Source organism: Branchiostoma floridae, chromosome 3, assembly GCF_000003815.2.
Source record: "Branchiostoma floridae strain S238N-H82 chromosome 3, Bfl_VNyyK, whole genome shotgun sequence".
In the NCBI taxonomy this organism is placed as follows: domain Eukaryota; kingdom Metazoa; phylum Chordata; class Leptocardii; order Amphioxiformes; family Branchiostomatidae; genus Branchiostoma; species Branchiostoma floridae.
Window position 1 is genome coordinate 13,461,208 of NC_049981.1, and position 18,517 is coordinate 13,479,724.

The 18,517-nt window shown below is 38.4% G+C and overlaps 1 protein-coding gene across 5 annotated transcripts in view; it reads right to left on the reverse strand.

The window, feature by feature from the left end:
• The window catches only part of LOC118412273 (tight junction protein ZO-1-like), a 36,329-nt gene that overhangs the window by 16,340 nt on the left and 1,472 nt on the right, over window positions 1-18,517 (reverse strand). For 4 of the 5 annotated variants that reach the window (XM_035815023.1, XM_035815022.1, XM_035815025.1 and 1 more), the window contains exons 2-15: window positions 16,463-16,688; window positions 15,272-15,362; window positions 10,211-10,258; window positions 9,560-9,684; window positions 9,138-9,240; window positions 8,560-8,656; window positions 8,014-8,117; window positions 7,043-7,208; window positions 6,368-6,550; window positions 5,188-5,238; window positions 4,084-4,168; window positions 3,398-3,548; window positions 494-596; window positions 21-69 (exon numbers count right to left, since the gene is read on the reverse strand). In XM_035815023.1, coding sequence (XP_035670916.1) covers window positions 21-69; window positions 494-596; window positions 3,398-3,548; window positions 4,084-4,168; window positions 5,188-5,238; window positions 6,368-6,550; window positions 7,043-7,208; window positions 8,014-8,117; window positions 8,560-8,656; window positions 9,138-9,240; window positions 9,560-9,684; window positions 10,211-10,258; window positions 15,272-15,362; window positions 16,463-16,688 — 1,582 coding nt within the window. The remainder of the gene's footprint in view (window positions 1-20; window positions 70-493; window positions 597-3,397; window positions 3,549-4,083; window positions 4,169-5,187; window positions 5,239-6,367; window positions 6,551-7,042; window positions 7,209-8,013; window positions 8,118-8,559; window positions 8,657-9,137; window positions 9,241-9,559; window positions 9,685-10,210; window positions 10,259-15,271; window positions 15,363-16,462; window positions 16,689-18,517) is intronic. The other variant, XM_035815026.1, reaches the window with a different exon arrangement.

Sequence of the window (18,517 nt, forward strand, 5' to 3'; positions counted from 1 at the left end):
CGAAAGATTGTGTAACATACCTGACATAGAAAGAATCTCCAGAGCCCATTTCCAGGATTTTGTCATACTCTGTAATACAATATACACATTATATGCATTATGAAATATCAAATGGATTCTGTTTTGCTACATTCGTCTGAAGGAGACGTTCCTCTAGCTCAAATGGTAGCAGCCTCACATTTGAGCTCCTAGTTCCAATTAGTTTCTAACTGGGAGAACCCACTTCAATCCTGGGAAGGGCATCTTGGTTTGGGCTGCAGTAACTTTTGGAAGGGACGTAAAATAGCAGTCTTGAGTTAGAGGAGATGCCTTGAGCATTTTAGACTGAAAGAGCTAGCTATCACTCCCTGTAAATATATACCCTGCCACTGAAACAGCATGGCAACTTGCTACCTATGTGCAACTAGGCATTACAGAGGTCTGAATGAACGAACATTCATTATTATTCATTAGAAATAAAGTATGGATGTTGGGATAACAAAATAGTACTAACTGTCTTTTCTATCCTGGGCCACTATCCTAATCTCGTCCTGCAGACTGAGTAACAACAGCACTGCCTCCTCACGTGTCATCGCTCGCATGTCAATCTCATTCACCTGAAACATACATGTTCTACCATTACAACAAGGCAAGCAGAGATATCAGAATTTACCCCCTCTTGCAGAACATACAGAAACTGCAATGCTGGAATGGACAAGCCAAGAACAATACTTCACTACCTTGGCCTTGGGGTGAAGTTGACATTGAAAAAACAGATACATGAATAAAATTCAATGAGACTGGATTTCCTATCATTTGATGTAATGAAATCAGTCTAAGGTATCGAAATTACTCTGTAAGGCCATACCAATTTAATTTGTTGGTTCTCGGATTTTTTCATGAAAAATATGAAGCGACAGGGCGAAAAAAAAAAAAAAAAAAAAAACTTCTCTGATGGCAAAGCCATTGCTGAATCTGGCCATGGGGGCTCTCGTATCATACTCACTGAGACACTAACGGTACAGTAAGTGCTACCGGTACATACATTGCTATTTTCGTATGTTATTTTCACGATAATTGATTTTATTGATTTCTTTCAGTTTACCGAATTGTACTAAAACATTAGAATTATGGTTATTGATAAAAGGTGACATTGTAATTATGAATTTTATATGTACCATCCTGGTTTGATTCAATTGGAAACAACAGTCTGAAAATGCAGTCTTCATTTTTGTCTTTTATTCATGGAGGTCAAAAACAAAGTGTCCATCTTACAGTAACTGAAACTTATCAACAAACCCCAAGGGGAACTCAAAATAATTTAATAGTTGCTCTGCTTGACAAGAATTCCCAGTCTTACTGCAACTCTGTGCTACCTACTTTGTCAAAATTCTACTCTTTAAAAGTCAAAAACCCCTGTGAACTTACTACTAATTACTAGTACTTTGGGTGTATATGAACAAGCCCCAATTTGGCCAAGGGAACTCATATTTTTCTGTTGGCTAAATACTTCGAAATAATTTTTGGTTTGTCCATCAAATATCAAGGAAATTATATTTCATCAAACCCACCTGCACATTGTTTGGGCCCTCGATGCATATCTGTTAATTATGTGACAGAAGAAGAAGACATGTTTTCATAAATAAATTTTGTCTGTTGGCCAAGAAGTTTCTTCTGACTTCTGTCCCCGGTTAAAAACTGTACACACGACAAAAAATGTGGCTTTCCTGGATCCACAGACATGGTATTTTCTTCTCCTGCTACTGCACTACCTTCTACTACACTTCTTCAAGCTCCAATTCTACTCTATTTGTACTCAAAATTATCCGACTCCGGTACTCCTTCCCCTTCTATTTTTCTGGTGGCGCCATTTTGATTTTAAGAATGATGCTTCTGATTGGCTAATCTCCGTCACATGATCACCTAGGTCACAACTTCAAAGAGAGACACCTATCGACTTATTGAAAAACTGCAGCCTTCAGATAGCCTGGGGAGAAAAATTTTTTTTTTTTTTTTTTTGGTTTTGCGATTTTTTGAAGCGGCGATTCCGAGAACCAACGAATTTAATTGGTGTGGCCTAAAAATGTGAACCATAGCAAGTACTGCTTGTAGTAACTTGTAGAAAGTACAGACTCAGTAAGATGTCCTTGTACAGCAGAAACCTCTCTGTATGTAATCATAACAGACTTCCAAAGCACAATACGTTTCACAGCCGAGAACTGGTCTTAAAAATCGGAATGTAAATGTTGGTTGTACATGAAAGACTGAGGTCGTCAACTGGTATTTATAAGAATAGTTTAAATATCTGGTACATTTACTATATAAAAGATACATAAACTATAAAGCTGGCATGCTTTATAAATATTGTACATTTGTAATAGGAAGTATCTTATATGGTATATTTCCTGGCTATCTGACAACATAGTTAGTCGTGGGAAAGCCACAGCTCATGTCAGAACTATGTCAGACTTCCTGCTGGACCAATTTCAATGTAATTCAAACTATGCTGGTGCTGGCTATCTGTTTTCCAAATGTGGCCACCCAAACCACGTAGCAAACACATGGTGTGGGACCCAGCTATCCGAAGGTCGCCATGCCCAGCCTGGTTAATAAGATTTTGGACATTTCATGAACATAAATGGGGATATATGTTCCTGGCATCTGTGGGGACAGAGCTTTCGCGTAACCTTATCAAATTGTTGCCTGCTTCAAATCTCTCACTTACAGGTCATAGGCCTGGAACATGTATACAATGTATAATAGACCAATTCTAGCTGTCCATCAAAATGAGAGATTCAAACAGTCAGAAAATTGATGAACTGGCCAGTTGTGAGCCAGTAAGCTACACTGTCATTCAGACATTTTGGACCTGCACTTTACCATTTTCAAAGGTACAATACTAGCATCCACCCACAACACTTTGTCAGACTCAGAGAAGCGTGGGTGTCAGAAAATGTCACCATCTTCCCCCCCAACATCTGCTGGAAGATTAGATGTATGACATTTCTGTATTTGTATCTGAATAGTCAATCTTCGGCGTAACACACCAGCTTCACACACATGCGATGCAGCAGCAGTGGCTTGAGTTTAACTGAACAAACTGTCACATCTAGCCCTAATCATCATTTCCAGCTATCTAATGAGGATGGTCTTACAGTACTTGATGGCAGCAAGTTCTGCTCCACAATACTGTAAATCCAGAAATGTTCGCGGTGGACTAATGTTTGCGTTTTTTGCAATGACCACTTAACCGAACTTAAAACCACCGCAAACATTTTTCTACTATGGCATTAGACTGCAGTCTATGGTGTTACCACGAAAATAAAACCACGGTGAAAAGTCCCTTTTCCCACTACCGCGAAATTAAATCCCCGCGAACTTAAATGCATTTACAGTAGTTCTAGGGAAAACAACTTACACTGAGCAGCTGGTCTCCTGGCTGTAGCCCCTGCTGGTAGGCTGCGCTGTCCTCCTGTACAGCAGCTACATAAATACCCACTTCATTCCCTCCAGCCAGGCGGATCCCTACTGCACCCTGCTTATGGAACTTCACTAACCGAGGCTCCGAGCTACACAGATAAAAAAGACAATCATAGGCAGAAATTAAGTAAATGTTAAATACAATGTAGATGTTTTTTAGCCTATGTACATGTATGTTTTTTTTAGATGTTTTTTTTAGCCTATGTACATTATTATTACATAGTAGAATACATCATTGCTCAAAACTTACAGAAAACTGAAAAACACTTGTTAAAGTGGGGGCCCATTGGTTATGCACTGTTAAATTAATTTAGTTGGGAAAATGCAAATTGTCTTTCCCGGTTTAGGTTGCTTTTTTGTACATCCACTTTGTATTGTTTTTATATGTCAAAAATGAAAAAAAAAGGTAAATGTTTTACCTTGACCTGATGATAAGGTGCTACTTATTCATATTTTCTATCTACATTTACTACATACAGGCCTTGGTTATTGAGTTTAGTAAGCTAAATACAGGATGTACATGTGTGTATTCAAAAATTTTAATTTGTGATTTTGTTTCTTGTAACATAAAATTGATAATAAACAACAATGACAGTGCAAGTAAATGTAGGGAAAGAGTCTTACTAAAATGGCTGTCTCCATTTCTTCCCATATACAGCATCATGGAGCTTGTCTCGACTGTCTCTAGATGAAGGTTCACCATAATGTCCTGAAAAACAAAATTAATCATTGATTATCAAGAAAACTTAGTTAATTTGCCCTTGGATAGCATAAAGTCCTTTTCATATCTTTAATGTGATAACTCTTAAAACCATGACTCATTAATGTGATATGTGCGCAGGATAGTAACACAAATTGAGAGACGTCAACCAATAAGGAATTTTGAGCTACTTCGTGTCTTTTTGTCAGTACATCACATGGACCAACTACCATTACATTCAGATAAAGCAGAAACATTTGTGTTATTCACTTATATGTTGTATGTACTGTGTAGCTATGACAAGCTATCTTTTATACCAATCAATAAAGGAACCAACAAACAAGTTAAAAAGTCCTTTTAGTGTACTGTATAAAATATACTAACACACAAGCTTATAGTGATCACTCACATGGTACTCATTGTTTAACAGTAATTACAAACTTAATGGTATTTTTTGCTTAGCAGCAAATATAAAAGTTAAATCAAAAGCACCAAGCTGGCGAGGGCTGCAGCATACATTTGTACGTATGGTAGGCATGTGTTACAAATAATATTGCAAATATTACAGATTAAAACACATTATGGTAAGGAGGCATTTTTGCCTGTATGGCGAGCAAAGAGATCAACAGGGACACCAGAGCACGGACATTCCAACTGCACAGATAGAAAGTATGGTAACCCATATGCATACTACAATTGTGCTGTTTGGACCTTAGTTTTTGAAAAGCAAACAAACATATTTATTATTCATTATACCTACTTAACGCGCAAGTTCTAAAATTCTACCGAGTTTAACTAAACTTCCTTTGACTAAACTCTGAAATGTGCAAAAATCAGCCATATCAAAAGCATCTAGGCAGTATCTGAAAAAAAAAATGCTCCAGCAAGCTCAGCAAACCAAACAAGCAAAAAGTAACATTGTCCCAGAGGGTCCAACTCAAATTAGAAGCTTGGTAATGAGACAAGCATCTTGCAAGGGGCAGGCTGACAGGGAGTCATGCATGTGACATAGGCTAGCCACTACCCACCGAGCTGATTCAGCAACTCTTGTCCAGGGATAGGGGGTCTTGGGGGAGCATCTACAAGTGAGACAAGTAGGTCACTACAGCTTGTAACTTTTCTTTGAATTGTTCTTACTAATCTTAGGTCAAAATCTTTCTTTGGTACAACTATAAACTAACACTGCTGGCTTACATTGATGGGCAAGGCTTGCATATTCAGGCTGCCCAAAGAAATCCCAATAATAAGCAAGTTCGTGGTTCTAACAGTGTAGGTACAGCAAGATGCATTGTGGGAAAGATGTCAAAGGTGAAGGCCAGTGACTTGTAAACAGTTCTTGTCTAGACCATGTTTTATACATGTCCTGATGTGTTTTGTTTGGGTCTGAAGAGCCCTCACTTTTGACACATTACATCTTGCCCACTAAAAAAATTAGGAAGGCTGCCGTTTTACCACTCCAAATGTTGGGGTTATACAAGATGAAAGGGTCTGAAGGGTGCAAATTACCAAACCTGTAACCAGTAATTTTGCACCTTTAGTTCACAGACATACAATTTGTAGCTGAAGATAATTGAGATACATATGTTAAATACAATTCAGATCCAGCTCATGTTGCAGAGATAGCCTCCTCTCTGCTGTAAATCTATGAATGAAGATCTGCCTTTATAATGTTAGGCATCAGTCCATGATAACTACTATAATCACCTGATTCATACAAGCCTTGAGGCATGTCACTACTGTACACGTAGATCAAAGAAAAATTACAGTTAAACCCTTTCTTGAAGTAAAAAATGAACGGGTGTAGTCTTTATCCTCTCTTGTGATTGTCACCATGTCACTGTGATTCTTCTAATCTTGTTGCCTACCTACCGGAATTCTTTAGTTTGCTAAATATGGCAAATTTATGTCCTTGGATTTTTGCAGTCAAATGCAAAGGATTTGCCCAACTTTCCGACTAAACAACTGGAAAAAATCCCTCAATAATATGTACAGCAAACAATCCCTAATTCCCTGTATTGACATAAATATTATGATTATTGGTGAAACTAAACACATGCAAACCTGTCCTGTAAGGGTTAGACTTCTTCAAACTAAAACTCTTCAAATCAATTAGTACCAGGTGGAACCAGCCTAATGAAACAGGTAGAAGAAAACATACTATCTGGCCTGTAGAGAGCAAACACACTGCTTAACACATTATGTACCTACCAGAGTCGGTTAGCGGGGTGTCTAGCCTGGGTAGGGGTGGTCGCGGCGGCGCCTCGTCTGCGTAAGGGGACGTTCTTCTGTACTTATCATCGGAAAAGGGGGATTGCGGGGGATCCATGGGGTCTGACTGCAGGGGGGATTTAGCACCGAGGGGGAGGGTGGCCGCACGGTCTGGACTGGTGTCTGTGGACAAAACATGGAGAATGTAAATTTGATTCAAACATACTGGAATAACAGAGACGAGGATAACTGGAATTGAATGCAATGCTTATCTGCATAAAATACCAAACAGGGCCCAGGTATAGTACATTTGAAAATGATATTTCTCTTGTTACATAAGATAGAATAAATCAAGGTCTTGTCTTCAATGACAGGCATAGAAAGAGGATTGATACACAATCAGCAATGATTTCCTTAGAAGTCCTGGATCAGAGATTTATCAGACTGAGTTTAAAATGCACTGTTCAAGATACTGTAATAGCTAAAAAAAATTGATTAGGCCTCCAAAATGGTGACAACCATGTTTATAGATAGCAGCACTATGTGGTCTTCGGTATTCAATAAAATATATTTTACTATATTAAAAGTACTCTACGGACACTATAGATCTATAACACCAAAATGTTGTACGGGTAAAAACCCAGCAGTGAAAATAGCCTGAGATTCAGAACCTACCATACGGTCCCCTGTCCCTGGGTAATGACAGCTGGCTGCCTTGGAGGGGGGAGGCTGGGGGGGAGTCCCCCTCGGACTGGACTGTCAGGACCAACTTGTCCTTCGACTTCTCCACGAGTTTCTTAGCCTCTGAGAAGGACAGGTTCTCCACTGACGAGTTGTTGATCTTGATAGAAAAAAAAGGAAAACATCATTACTTTCTTGTAAAGTAATGGAAGAACAAAGAAGTATTGTAGGTGTGTTAAAACATTGTTGAACATGACGGTTTGACTTAGTCGGGTGACTAAAATGAACTTTATGACTGCTTGGGTTGGATAATGTAATCAAAATGGCCACTTCCATGGTCAGCAGGTTAAACAAAACAGTTGATATTTCATGATCTACTTGCTGGAAGATTGCTTTTCTTGTCTGGCCCTTACTTTGTAGGATGACTCACTCACTAATCAACTTGTTGTGACAGAAAGAGATAACAAATAGAAAAGAGGTACAGCTGTGCATGTTTAACTTGTCACTTTAAATCATGTCAACACCAAGTGCACAGAGCTCATGTCAAAACTTCTGTACAGAAGTATACACCTGGCGGCCATTTCTCAAAGATTTTACAAAAATATCTGTATTCATCATTAGTCCTTTGTACTTTTATGTGAAGTTACTAGAACCTTTTCCAGAAAAAAACTAAATTAAACACAACGTGTTGCCGTGGGTACTGAAATTGAGAATAAAGAAAGCAAAATTCTTCAATAGATTCGATGAAAAGACTGTGAAGAAGACCAAACAATTTCCCCTGCTTTTTCCTGTAAATTATAGAAAAAATGCATCAAGATTATGACAGACCTTAATCTTTCACACTAAATATTCAGGACAGTATTTGCCTAGAATCTAGTAGAAACAGTGTGTACCAACAGCCAGGAACAAGACAAGTACAGATATGGTAAACCCAAACTCTGAAGATGATAATGAATAAGTGTTACCTTGAGTAGCAGGTCTCCTTCCCCCAGTTGCCCTGACTGTGCTGCGAGCCCCTTTTCTGTCACTTCTTTTACGTACAGGTGATAGCCTAGCTTCATGCCATAGTCTGCAACAACACAAAAACAACATTCAATACCATTCATGTATCAGATTATTCCTATAAGATTTCAGCATTAAAGAACCTCAATACACTTACACCACCTCAATAGTTTCTTATATAACTGCCCAGCCAACTCACGGCGCCGCCACTTTTTAGGACAAAATAGGTATGAAAACCAAAAATTTTGTTCTAATAAAAAATCTTATTTTTAAGTCATGAGATTCTTTCAAAAGAGTAGGTTCTTTGCAGGTGATACTTAATGTCTAGATAAACATTCTTTTCAATGTTTCTGTCATCATTCAAGCTTACAGGTTACATTTGAATTGTTCAGGACCTGCACCTCTGCACCAGTACCTGATGTTATGTTTAGCTATCCAGGCCTACTTTTTTCTACTCAAGTTTCTATTGCAAAAACAGACTGACATGAACAAGGCCTTTCGTGACTGACCTTCCTTCTTCTTGGTTCTGGTGAGAGTGACTTTCTTGGTCTGTAGTCTGTCATCTGGTGTCCCTGGCACGGTTACAACATTCCTTCTCTTCACAACCTGTATACAACCAGGGCAGAGTTGGGCTGACTAAGCAACATCAACGCACTTAGTAATGAATTCAGTCAAGATTCACAGACTCAACCATGTATTTCAGCTACACCAAAAAGCAGTTATTTGATTTGGATATGGTTTTGGAAATTGTCGGACGATTCATACAACATCCGTTATCTTTCATCAGTGACACTGCTTGAGTAACTGCTTTTTGGCACCTGGTTGTCTAACCTTGATCAACATATTTCAGCTACAGTTTGTCATTTTGTCCTTAAATCCATCCAAAAATTGTACTAGACTTCAAGTGCATTCTGCTGAAATTTCTGATTTTCTGAATGCTACTTCTCACACTATTGAGAGGCAAATTTTAAGTACATAATGTATACATTGATGCCCCTTTTAAATTTGCATGAAAAGTGAGTCCAGAATGCTAGTTTCTAACTCGTCCACATTAATTGATTGATGTGATTGCTGTTAACTAACTTACAATAACAGCACTGTCTCTGCTGTCCTTCAGGATGTTGACAGCCTGGCTGTGGTCTACGTGGTCCAGAGATGCTCTGTTCACACTCACTACACGGTCATTCACTCTGAAATATCACAACAGTCAGTCAGTCTTCAAATAACAGGACTATTTCATCTTCAGATTTTGATAAACCAATCTTGAGCCTTAATTGTTTTTACCCTGACATAAGTGCAAAATTTCAGCTAGAAATGTTACTGTTAAAATGAACAACTTGTAGCCTGTGTTTACACAATCTTTCGCATGCTAGGGTTAATGACCCCCTCCCCTTGGTGGTGGCAACTGTAAAGCCAGCCGCTAGGAGCACAGTTTTAGTCATAAAAAGAAAGTGAGCAGCTCTTATCAAGGAAAGTTTTAAAGATGAATCTTTAGGATGAGTTACTTACTTCAGCAGCCCTTCTGCAGGCCCCCCTGGTAAGACGTCTGAGATAACGATTGACGTTTCCCCACTTGTAAAGTGTGGGTTGTCTCTGCCTCCACTCACCGCTATACCAAAACCATACCCTGGTGCCTAAACAACAACAACATCATAAACAACAACATAAACATAATGTGGGTAGTCTCCACCTGCACTCATGATAGAGGTGCCAAAACCATACAGTACCTACAACAACAAACAACAACTGCTGCACAACAGTTCTTCTCCTAGTTTTATTCGGACAATCATAAAATCTTGCCATCCACAACTCCTTCAAGCAGAGTTTATTGAGATACCCTTTAACTCCAGGGCCCATACAAATGAGGCATACAATATACACAAATACATAAATAGATACAATAACATCCACTCAAAACAGGTCAGACTTACACACGAATACATACATGAAGTCTAAAATCACGAGTGAGGTCAGAGGTCTATCTACATGTACACTAAAACTTATGATCCACAAAATTGGTCTATCATCTTCTTAAACAATCGTGTATCGGAGACAATCTTGAAATCTCTGGGTAGCAGATCAGAGTGCATTTTGGCGACAGAAGTGTCAAAACGGACATTACAGTACATGTATTTCATTGGTGTAGTAAATATTACTTACCCTATTGATTGTAAAACTCAACTGTTCCCAAACCACCTGCTCTCTCGCCTGTAAAATATAAAACCACAGTCATCAAAGGAAACAAACTAATGATAATAATTGTTACATGAGTTGTGGGTTTCTAATAAAAAATTAATGTATAATACAATGACTATCATTATCATCATTCACTTGTGCAGGTATAGGTACAAATTTTTTAGTGGTGCATATCGGTGCTCAAATTCTTATTCAGGTTTAGGCCTGGATTCAGGTCCAGCAGTTCAGGTTCAGGTCCAGACTAAAAGCCCTGATCTGAACCCATCATTGCATATTGTGTGTGCAAGAAAATGTGGTGGACTTGGACCTAAACGTTTTATTCCAATCCCAGTTCCGGGTTTAAAGTACGCACCACTAGGTACAATATCCATATTTTAATTTTCCAACATGTATGTGTATTATATAGATACTCATTAACATCATTGAAGCTGAAAATACCCACCGGCAACATGTATTATAAAGCACAATATCAAAACCAGAGGTATGTCCAGAAATGGGGTAAATGTACGAAGTTAGTGTGTACGAAGTTGTACGAAGTTAAAGGTAGATATAGACCGTAATCGGTAAACTTTGGAAGTTTTAGGTGACGTCATCTAACTTCGTACAGGTAGGCAGGGTTGGTGTACGATGTACGATGTACGAAGATAACAAATCTAACTTCGTACAGGTAGGCAGGGTTGGTGTACGATGTACGATGTACGAAGATAACAAATCTAACTTCGTACAGGTAGGCAGGGTTGGTGTACGATGTACGATGTACGAACTTAACAAATCTAACTTCGTACAGGTAGGCAGGGTTGGTGTACGATGTACGATGTACGAACTTAACAAATCTAACTTCGTACAGGCAGGCAGGGTTGGTGTACGATGTACGATGTACGAACTTAACAAATCTAACTTCGTACTGGTAGGTAGGGTTGGTGTACGATGTACGATGTACGAAGTTAAAAAATCTAACTTCGTACAGAGGGGCAGGGTTAGTGTACGATGTATGATGTACAAAGTTAACAGATCTTCAGTACAGATGGTCAGGCTTAACGTTGTACGAATCGTTAGAGTCGAATTAAAAAATGAGAGGTCTTATTAAAACACCATATTGAACGATGAAAAAATTACAAACTTTGATAAATAAGACCTATATCTATGTTCATCAAATGCATTGAAGAATGGTGATCACGTCAGAAATACAAAGTTGACAGTTCTAAGACCGTACAGAAGGCACTTGAATAAGTTTTAAATAATAAAAAGTAACAAAATTTAGAATGATGAAAATATTTTCGAGTTCCCATAAATGTTATCGTTCTCACTAAGGCATAATGGTATACAACAGTCACAAAAATGCTACCTAATGTTAGTCAAAACAAAATGATCTTGACTAAAACTCATTTCATATAAGTCATTCTATAGGAACCTCTTACTTTTATGAGATGGTTGATTCTAACGTTATCTGGCCTAACACCACCGTTTGTTACCAATAAGGGTGTCAGGCAGGAGTGTAAACTAAGCCCTAGACTTTTTAACATTTTTACAAACGATCTAGTTCACGAGTTAGATGATACAGATTGTTCTCCACCCGCACTCAATAATTGGTGATCGATGATGAGAGCATGTGATTAACGCGTGGCTGACCATGTGCGTGTGAAAGTAGAATAGAATACTGCGTACGGAGTTAGCATAACCCACAGCATAGTCAAAACATCTTAACTTCGTACATCGTACTTCGTACATTAGGTCCGCCCCATGTACGAACTTAGCATAACCCACAAAATAGAAAACATTTTAACTTCGTACATCGTACTTCGTACATTAGGTCCGCTCCATGTACGAACTTAGCGTAGCTACGTCACAGATAATTGTCGACGTTTCCCGACGTTTCCCGAACGGTTGTCGGAAGTTGTCGGAAGCTAGAAGTTGTCGGAAATTACGTGTGACGTAGGCTGATCCAAACTTCGTACATTTCACCCATTTCTGGACATGTATGCAAAACTAGACATTCCACAATGCCAAATTATTAACAAAACCAAAGTCAATTTCTCATAAGGTATGTATCAACCCTTCGGCAGTTCAAAGTGACCATGAGAAGCATGTCTTATGTAATTTCTTGACCTTCCCATCAAATTTTGACCTTTATTGTTTTTGAGGCTGAGTTGTAGAGACACACACATGCTTCAAATGACTTGAACCTTCTGGCAAAGGCAAAACTTGTAAATCATTTGCAGAAAAATAATTGAACTTGCAGTTCATTAATTTGACCACATATGGTCAAGACTGGGCAAACTGGAATGTGTTGAGGGAGGGGTTCCTCCCTGAGGGGTGAACACAAAACTGGGATGGTGCAGTATTGTTACAGCATGGAAACCTCAGTCTTCTCAACTACTTGTACAATATACACAATATATGTCTGTTGTTGTTGTGAGTATGGTGATGGAAAAAAACATCTGGGGCACAGCATAATATTGTCATTCCACAGTAGTGTGCTGCAGCTGGGAACTACATGTACTATACCACAGGGACCTCGGGCAGTCTGGTTGTACCCATCTGTAACACATCAACTGTCTAAAGATATCTACACGTACACAATAAGGTTAGTGTACAATACATCAGTTGTTTCTTCATATTGTTCCCAGTGGTTTATAGCAAACAGACAATTTGTTGTCATAATAAGCAGGGACAATTAATGAACAGACTAACTAGTAACTCCCCCCAGTGGTCTTCTTGGTTCATTCCAAAGTGTCAGAGATTAATGACCTCTTGTTGACCTCCCTTGACCTGTCTGAAAGGTGATGACCATGAAGTTGACCTCACCTCAGGGCTAAACTGTCCAAATCACATTTTTGCCAACTATTACATAGATTCAAGCTATACCACATGCCAATTTTAAAGTAAGTTGACCCCTTTCCCTGCCTCTGTCCTTCCCACTGTCATCCATGCACAATGTCCTGCTTGGAAATGGGAGGGACAAATATTTCAACCATTCTGTCCCACTTGAGTGATGAAAATAAAAACTTAAAGACAAAATAAATTTGTATCTTCTCAACAGTACCATGGAACCTCTGCTGAAATCTCACCCAGTGGCCAAATACCACAGGGTTAAATTTGAAGTTCAAAATGTTCAATGTTTAAAAACCACACAAAGTTATTTCCTTACTGTAAAACAAAGGTTTCTTTCTTTGGTAACACAAGGGTGACAACAACCCAGGCTACATGAATATATGTAACGATATGACCTAATTTTGAAGGACTGCAAGCCTGGCCTACCTGGCAATGAGATTTTGGCTGATAGTTCTTTGTCGATGATCCAAATACATCCTCCCATAACTTCTTCATGTTGGCATGTGGAACGAAAACCTTACAAAATACACTGACTGAGACAAAGGAAAAAGATCTGGAACAGTTGTGAAACCCATGGGATGGCAGGGGAGGGTGTAGGGTTACTCTCCATCCCAGCAAGGGGAGAGTTCACTTCCTTATAAACAAGAGGACAAAATGGCAACAACTCAGCAATCAGACAGAAAGCTTTGCAGTCGCAAGTCACATAGGAACTGAAAACCTCTCAAAATCTTCCTATACAAATTTTTACCTGAATTTCACGACCGAATAGTTCCAGTGGGTGACACATAATTTTTGGGACATGTGTTTATTTGGAAACAGGTCTCCCCAAAAATGGACAGACTCACAGTTAGAGAAGTAGAAACTCCATCTTCATATTTATCTATGACATATTCATATCAATCTATGAACAGGACTGTAGAACTACTTCCCTCTTAAAAAATGTAGAAAAATCATTGCAGTTTACTTATATTCTGGTTTGTTTTGTATAGATGATAGCATGTATTTCTGACAAGAATCCTCCCATGTGTTGCTGTCATTTGTGGGTGACCTTTGCTATCTATATCAACATACCAGGAAATTTCCAACATTCTGACCAAAGAGGAAGTGAAATACAATATGGGGGGTTTACACGATGGTATATAACTCATTAGTTACAATTATGAGAACACAATATATGCATTTCTAGTGGTGACCTTTCTTATCTTTATCAACATACACAGGACTTTTAAAAATCTGTCTCAAAGAGGAAGTTGGATAAGATATGGATGACTTCCGGTGATGTCTGGGAATAAATTATGCTATTGAGGACAAAAAATCTATTCACTTTTCTGGTAAAGCATAACAGAAATCCATCATTTAATCAAGAAACTAATTAGGCACATTCACAATATTCAAATCTAATACTGGAAAAGTTAATTGTAAGTATTGAGGGTTTGCAGTTTTTTCTTTACGATCCATTCCATCTAATTTGTCCATAACAGCAAAGTACTCAAATGAAATCTGCCAAATCAACATGTAGATGTAGCCATTTTACTCAGGCAATACCAAGCTTAATTGTTGGTTTTTGGATTCAAGCATTCTTCCCAGCCCTTTAAAACATCAATGAAACAAGGAAGTATTAAAGCTTAGTCAACTGTACCATGATCTACCCAGCTTTTCCTGGGTTACTAGTACTCTGATGGGTGTGTCTCAAAAAACAAGAATGACATGGCTTCAAACTATTTGACATTTTTCTAACAGCTGGACTATGTTACAACAATCGTTCCATACACACTCGTCGACAACTACACTCTCGCTGATAAAATATTGACCAGTATGAATGCATCTAACTTCTCAAGCATCCAGAAAATGTTTTCTTACTGATATTCTAATCACAGCCCCCCTTACAGTTATAACAGTTGTATGTATGTGGTACCTCATACATTACATGTACATGTGTATATCCAAAACAGACACGCTTTCCTACTTAAGTTATACACATGTGAAAACAGGGCAACATTCTAATAGCTAATAGTACCAGCTTTTAAAACACTCTTAAATAAATATTGGTCATTAATATTGGTCAAAGTAGTGAGAGAGCATTTTACAAATGTATAACTAAGCACTTACATGTCCTTCTGCCTTACTCCCGCACACAAATGTTCTACTTCCTTCTGTCTCAACATGTTCATTGTGCACAAACGTTCTACTTACTTCTGTCTCGTCCTTCCCTCTGCGTCTTTCCCTTCGTGTTCGTGTTTGCCTCTCTACCGGTGATCCTTGTAAGCCCTGCGATCCACCAAACCTGTAGGAAAAACAAAACAGGTAAATACACAGAAATAAACAGACATATAAGTACTTTGCTCAGTCCCCTTTGACAAACTATATACAACCTGCATTACGGTGTGTGTTCACATTCTTCTTTGATTCTTCTGTTGAAGGATTGTCAGCGAACGACAAAAATGACAGTTAAAAAGGGGCTGCGATGACATTTTCTGTCAGACAACACCCAAATTCTGTACCAGATATCAACAATTGCCCAAACGCTGCCCTCAATTTACTGCCAGAAACCTACCCAGGCACTTTGGAATATTTGGAATGTTTCTGACCTTATCTCGACACTTGCTGGTGCAAGCTTTAGATTGGGACAAGAAAAACTCCGGTGAAAAACCCTAGAACGTAATCTTCGCGAAGACGCCATGGTATCACAGGAAACGCTCCTGCTACTGCCGGCAATATCTCACCAACGCTGAGACAAGACCTTCCAGACACAAACAGAACTCCCAAATGGATGTAGAAAGGCTTCATCCTAATGAAAATGTTCAATTTGTTTGTCCAATTTCCATATGCAAAATACATTAACGCTGGAATTGACGTTAGCCTGTTGTAATTAGTAAATGGGAAAGATGCTATTATTTCATTATTTCTGAATTGCGTGAGTAATGGAAAATACCACCAAACAGATGAAACAATGGTCCGTCATTAGTAGTAATGTATCACACAATTACCTTGGAACACACTAGTGGTGATGAAGGTTACACCAAGGTTACTAAGGACTAAGTTTTTCATGTTTTGTACTTTAGAACATGTACAGGTGGTATCAATTCATTTTCACCCATATCATGGTACAGGGCTTGAAAAGCATTTTTTTAAACCCTGAAGCGGTGAAATTATTGAAAGCCACATAATACAGGAGCATTGGATGGGATGATCACTATAAAAGGCTGATAATTAGATGCCACTTCAGAATAAGATAGGTAATCCAGCTTACATCTGGACTACTTTTTAGGCAGGATAGATAGTTTGTTTTTTTTTCAAATTTGGATCACCTTATATCCGCATACTCGTAATAGATCCCGCTCAGGCTAAATTCAATAGTTTTATCCAAAGCCATTAGGTGGTTACCTTTGTGTTAGTCCTTGACCCTGTTTGGTGGTCAGACTCTCTAAACTGGCCAGTGCTTGGTCTCTCTCGTGCTTCATCTCCTGGTACTGCTTCATGGCCGTGTCGCGCTCTTTCAGCGCCAGGGCGTTCTCCCGTAGCACCGCATCTCGCTCCTTCAGCGCCAGCTCGAAGCCCAGCTGGAGCGCCTTGGACGGAGACTTTTCTTCTTCAGCTTCTGACGTCACATCTGGAAGGAAGTGGCATATTATGCAGTTTTTTAACATTTGTTAAAGAAATACAATGATTATGATTGCTTTACTTCAAAAGTTAAAATAATATGTATACCATCTCTAAGACGGACAGAGGCCAATGTGTGTGTGTCACTATCTGTATAATTATATGGGCAGGGCAACTCTGTACAACAAAACCTATCACATAGACAATCACATACTAGTACTCGTACATTCCATAATCTGACATGTAAGAAACTTGAAGCTTCTATTATAATATCTATGGTGAGTGTGGACATATACACCTTTACAATGTTGTCATTTAATAATAGTTAATACTGCAAAATTTGGTTGAAAAGGTAAAAAATGCCTATTGTATTGTATCAGTTAGAATATGATAAATTCATAATCAAATTCATGTGCATGTGCTGTCTTTCATATTCATAACATTGTAACAGTACTGCTTATCATCAACTGCAAATTTCATTGCAAGATTCAAATGTACAGAATGAATGTGCAAGAAATGTGGCATCATCTAATGCAATAGGTTATTTGACAAAAATTGACACACATACATGTCTACATTGCCACTGTCATTATCTATCATTAGTACTAACTTATTTTGTCAAACCTGTATCTGAGGTACCTATGGTTATAGTTAGGGCACAGGCCTGGAGGGCCAAGGACCTGGTTTCTCTCATCTCCACCCAAAACTGGATTCTTCACATATCATTCAATGATTGTTATCATATGATGCCACTCTGTTCTGTAAAACTGTGCTAACTTTGGATAACGTTACAATTACCTTTCTTTTGATAAGGTTATGTCTAGTTTAGTCTAGTGTTATTTGTGATTTGTGGTATAACATTATAACTCAAGAAGCTATGCTGTGTCCGCATGCATGTGTTTAGATCTTGACCAATTACACAAATGATTAGACTTTTGCCCCCCACAGCTTTTGTTGGTAGTACTACAATGTTTTACATTTGGCACATGATCATCAAATAAAATGCCTTAACTTAAAGTTTATGGAAACACAATTTATCTATCTGTTATACATAAGGATTTCCATCACCTGTTAATTTTCAAATGTACTTAATCATAACAATGGAAGACTGTGGTATGCAAATTAAGATAGCATAATAAAATCTTGTCTACCTATGGCCAAACCTTACTTGATACATTACAACACGAAGCTGGTGTGTTGCCCTGGGATAATTTTTCTCTCAAATTGGTTCTATCAATTGGCCCATCAAGCACATTTCACAATGTGACATTTTTATATCTGCTAATTCAATTGATCTCGGTTGCCCTTGATGCACAAATGAATTTTCACCTTTGACCCAACTCTACATGCCATCATTTAGATGGGATGCAGAGGTCATTGTGACAAATATTTCACTAACAGATTTGATAATTTGTCAATTAGCCAACATTCACAATTAACCAAAAACATACAATGTCAAATATTGCAAAGGGTGAAACCTTGTTGCTAAGAAAATAAGGGCACCTGATGATCTGTTGTTAACACGTCTTATTTTTAAAATGTTTCGAAATTCACAAATTAGTCATGAACTTGATGAAGCATACATTTTGCAATGTACATTTCCTCAGTCATTTTGCTTTAGCACTAGAACGTAGAAGCAGTAGCACCTCACCTCACCTAGTTTCATGATTTTTGTGAATGACCCAGCTATAACATGGACTTGGAGTCCATATTACATATTAGGGCTCTGGGTACCGGTACAGAAAATTCAGGTCCAGGTCCGGTTCAGGTCCAGAGGATCAGGTCCAGGTCCGGACCTGAACCTGGACTTGATTCAGTATGACTCATACCAATGGTCCA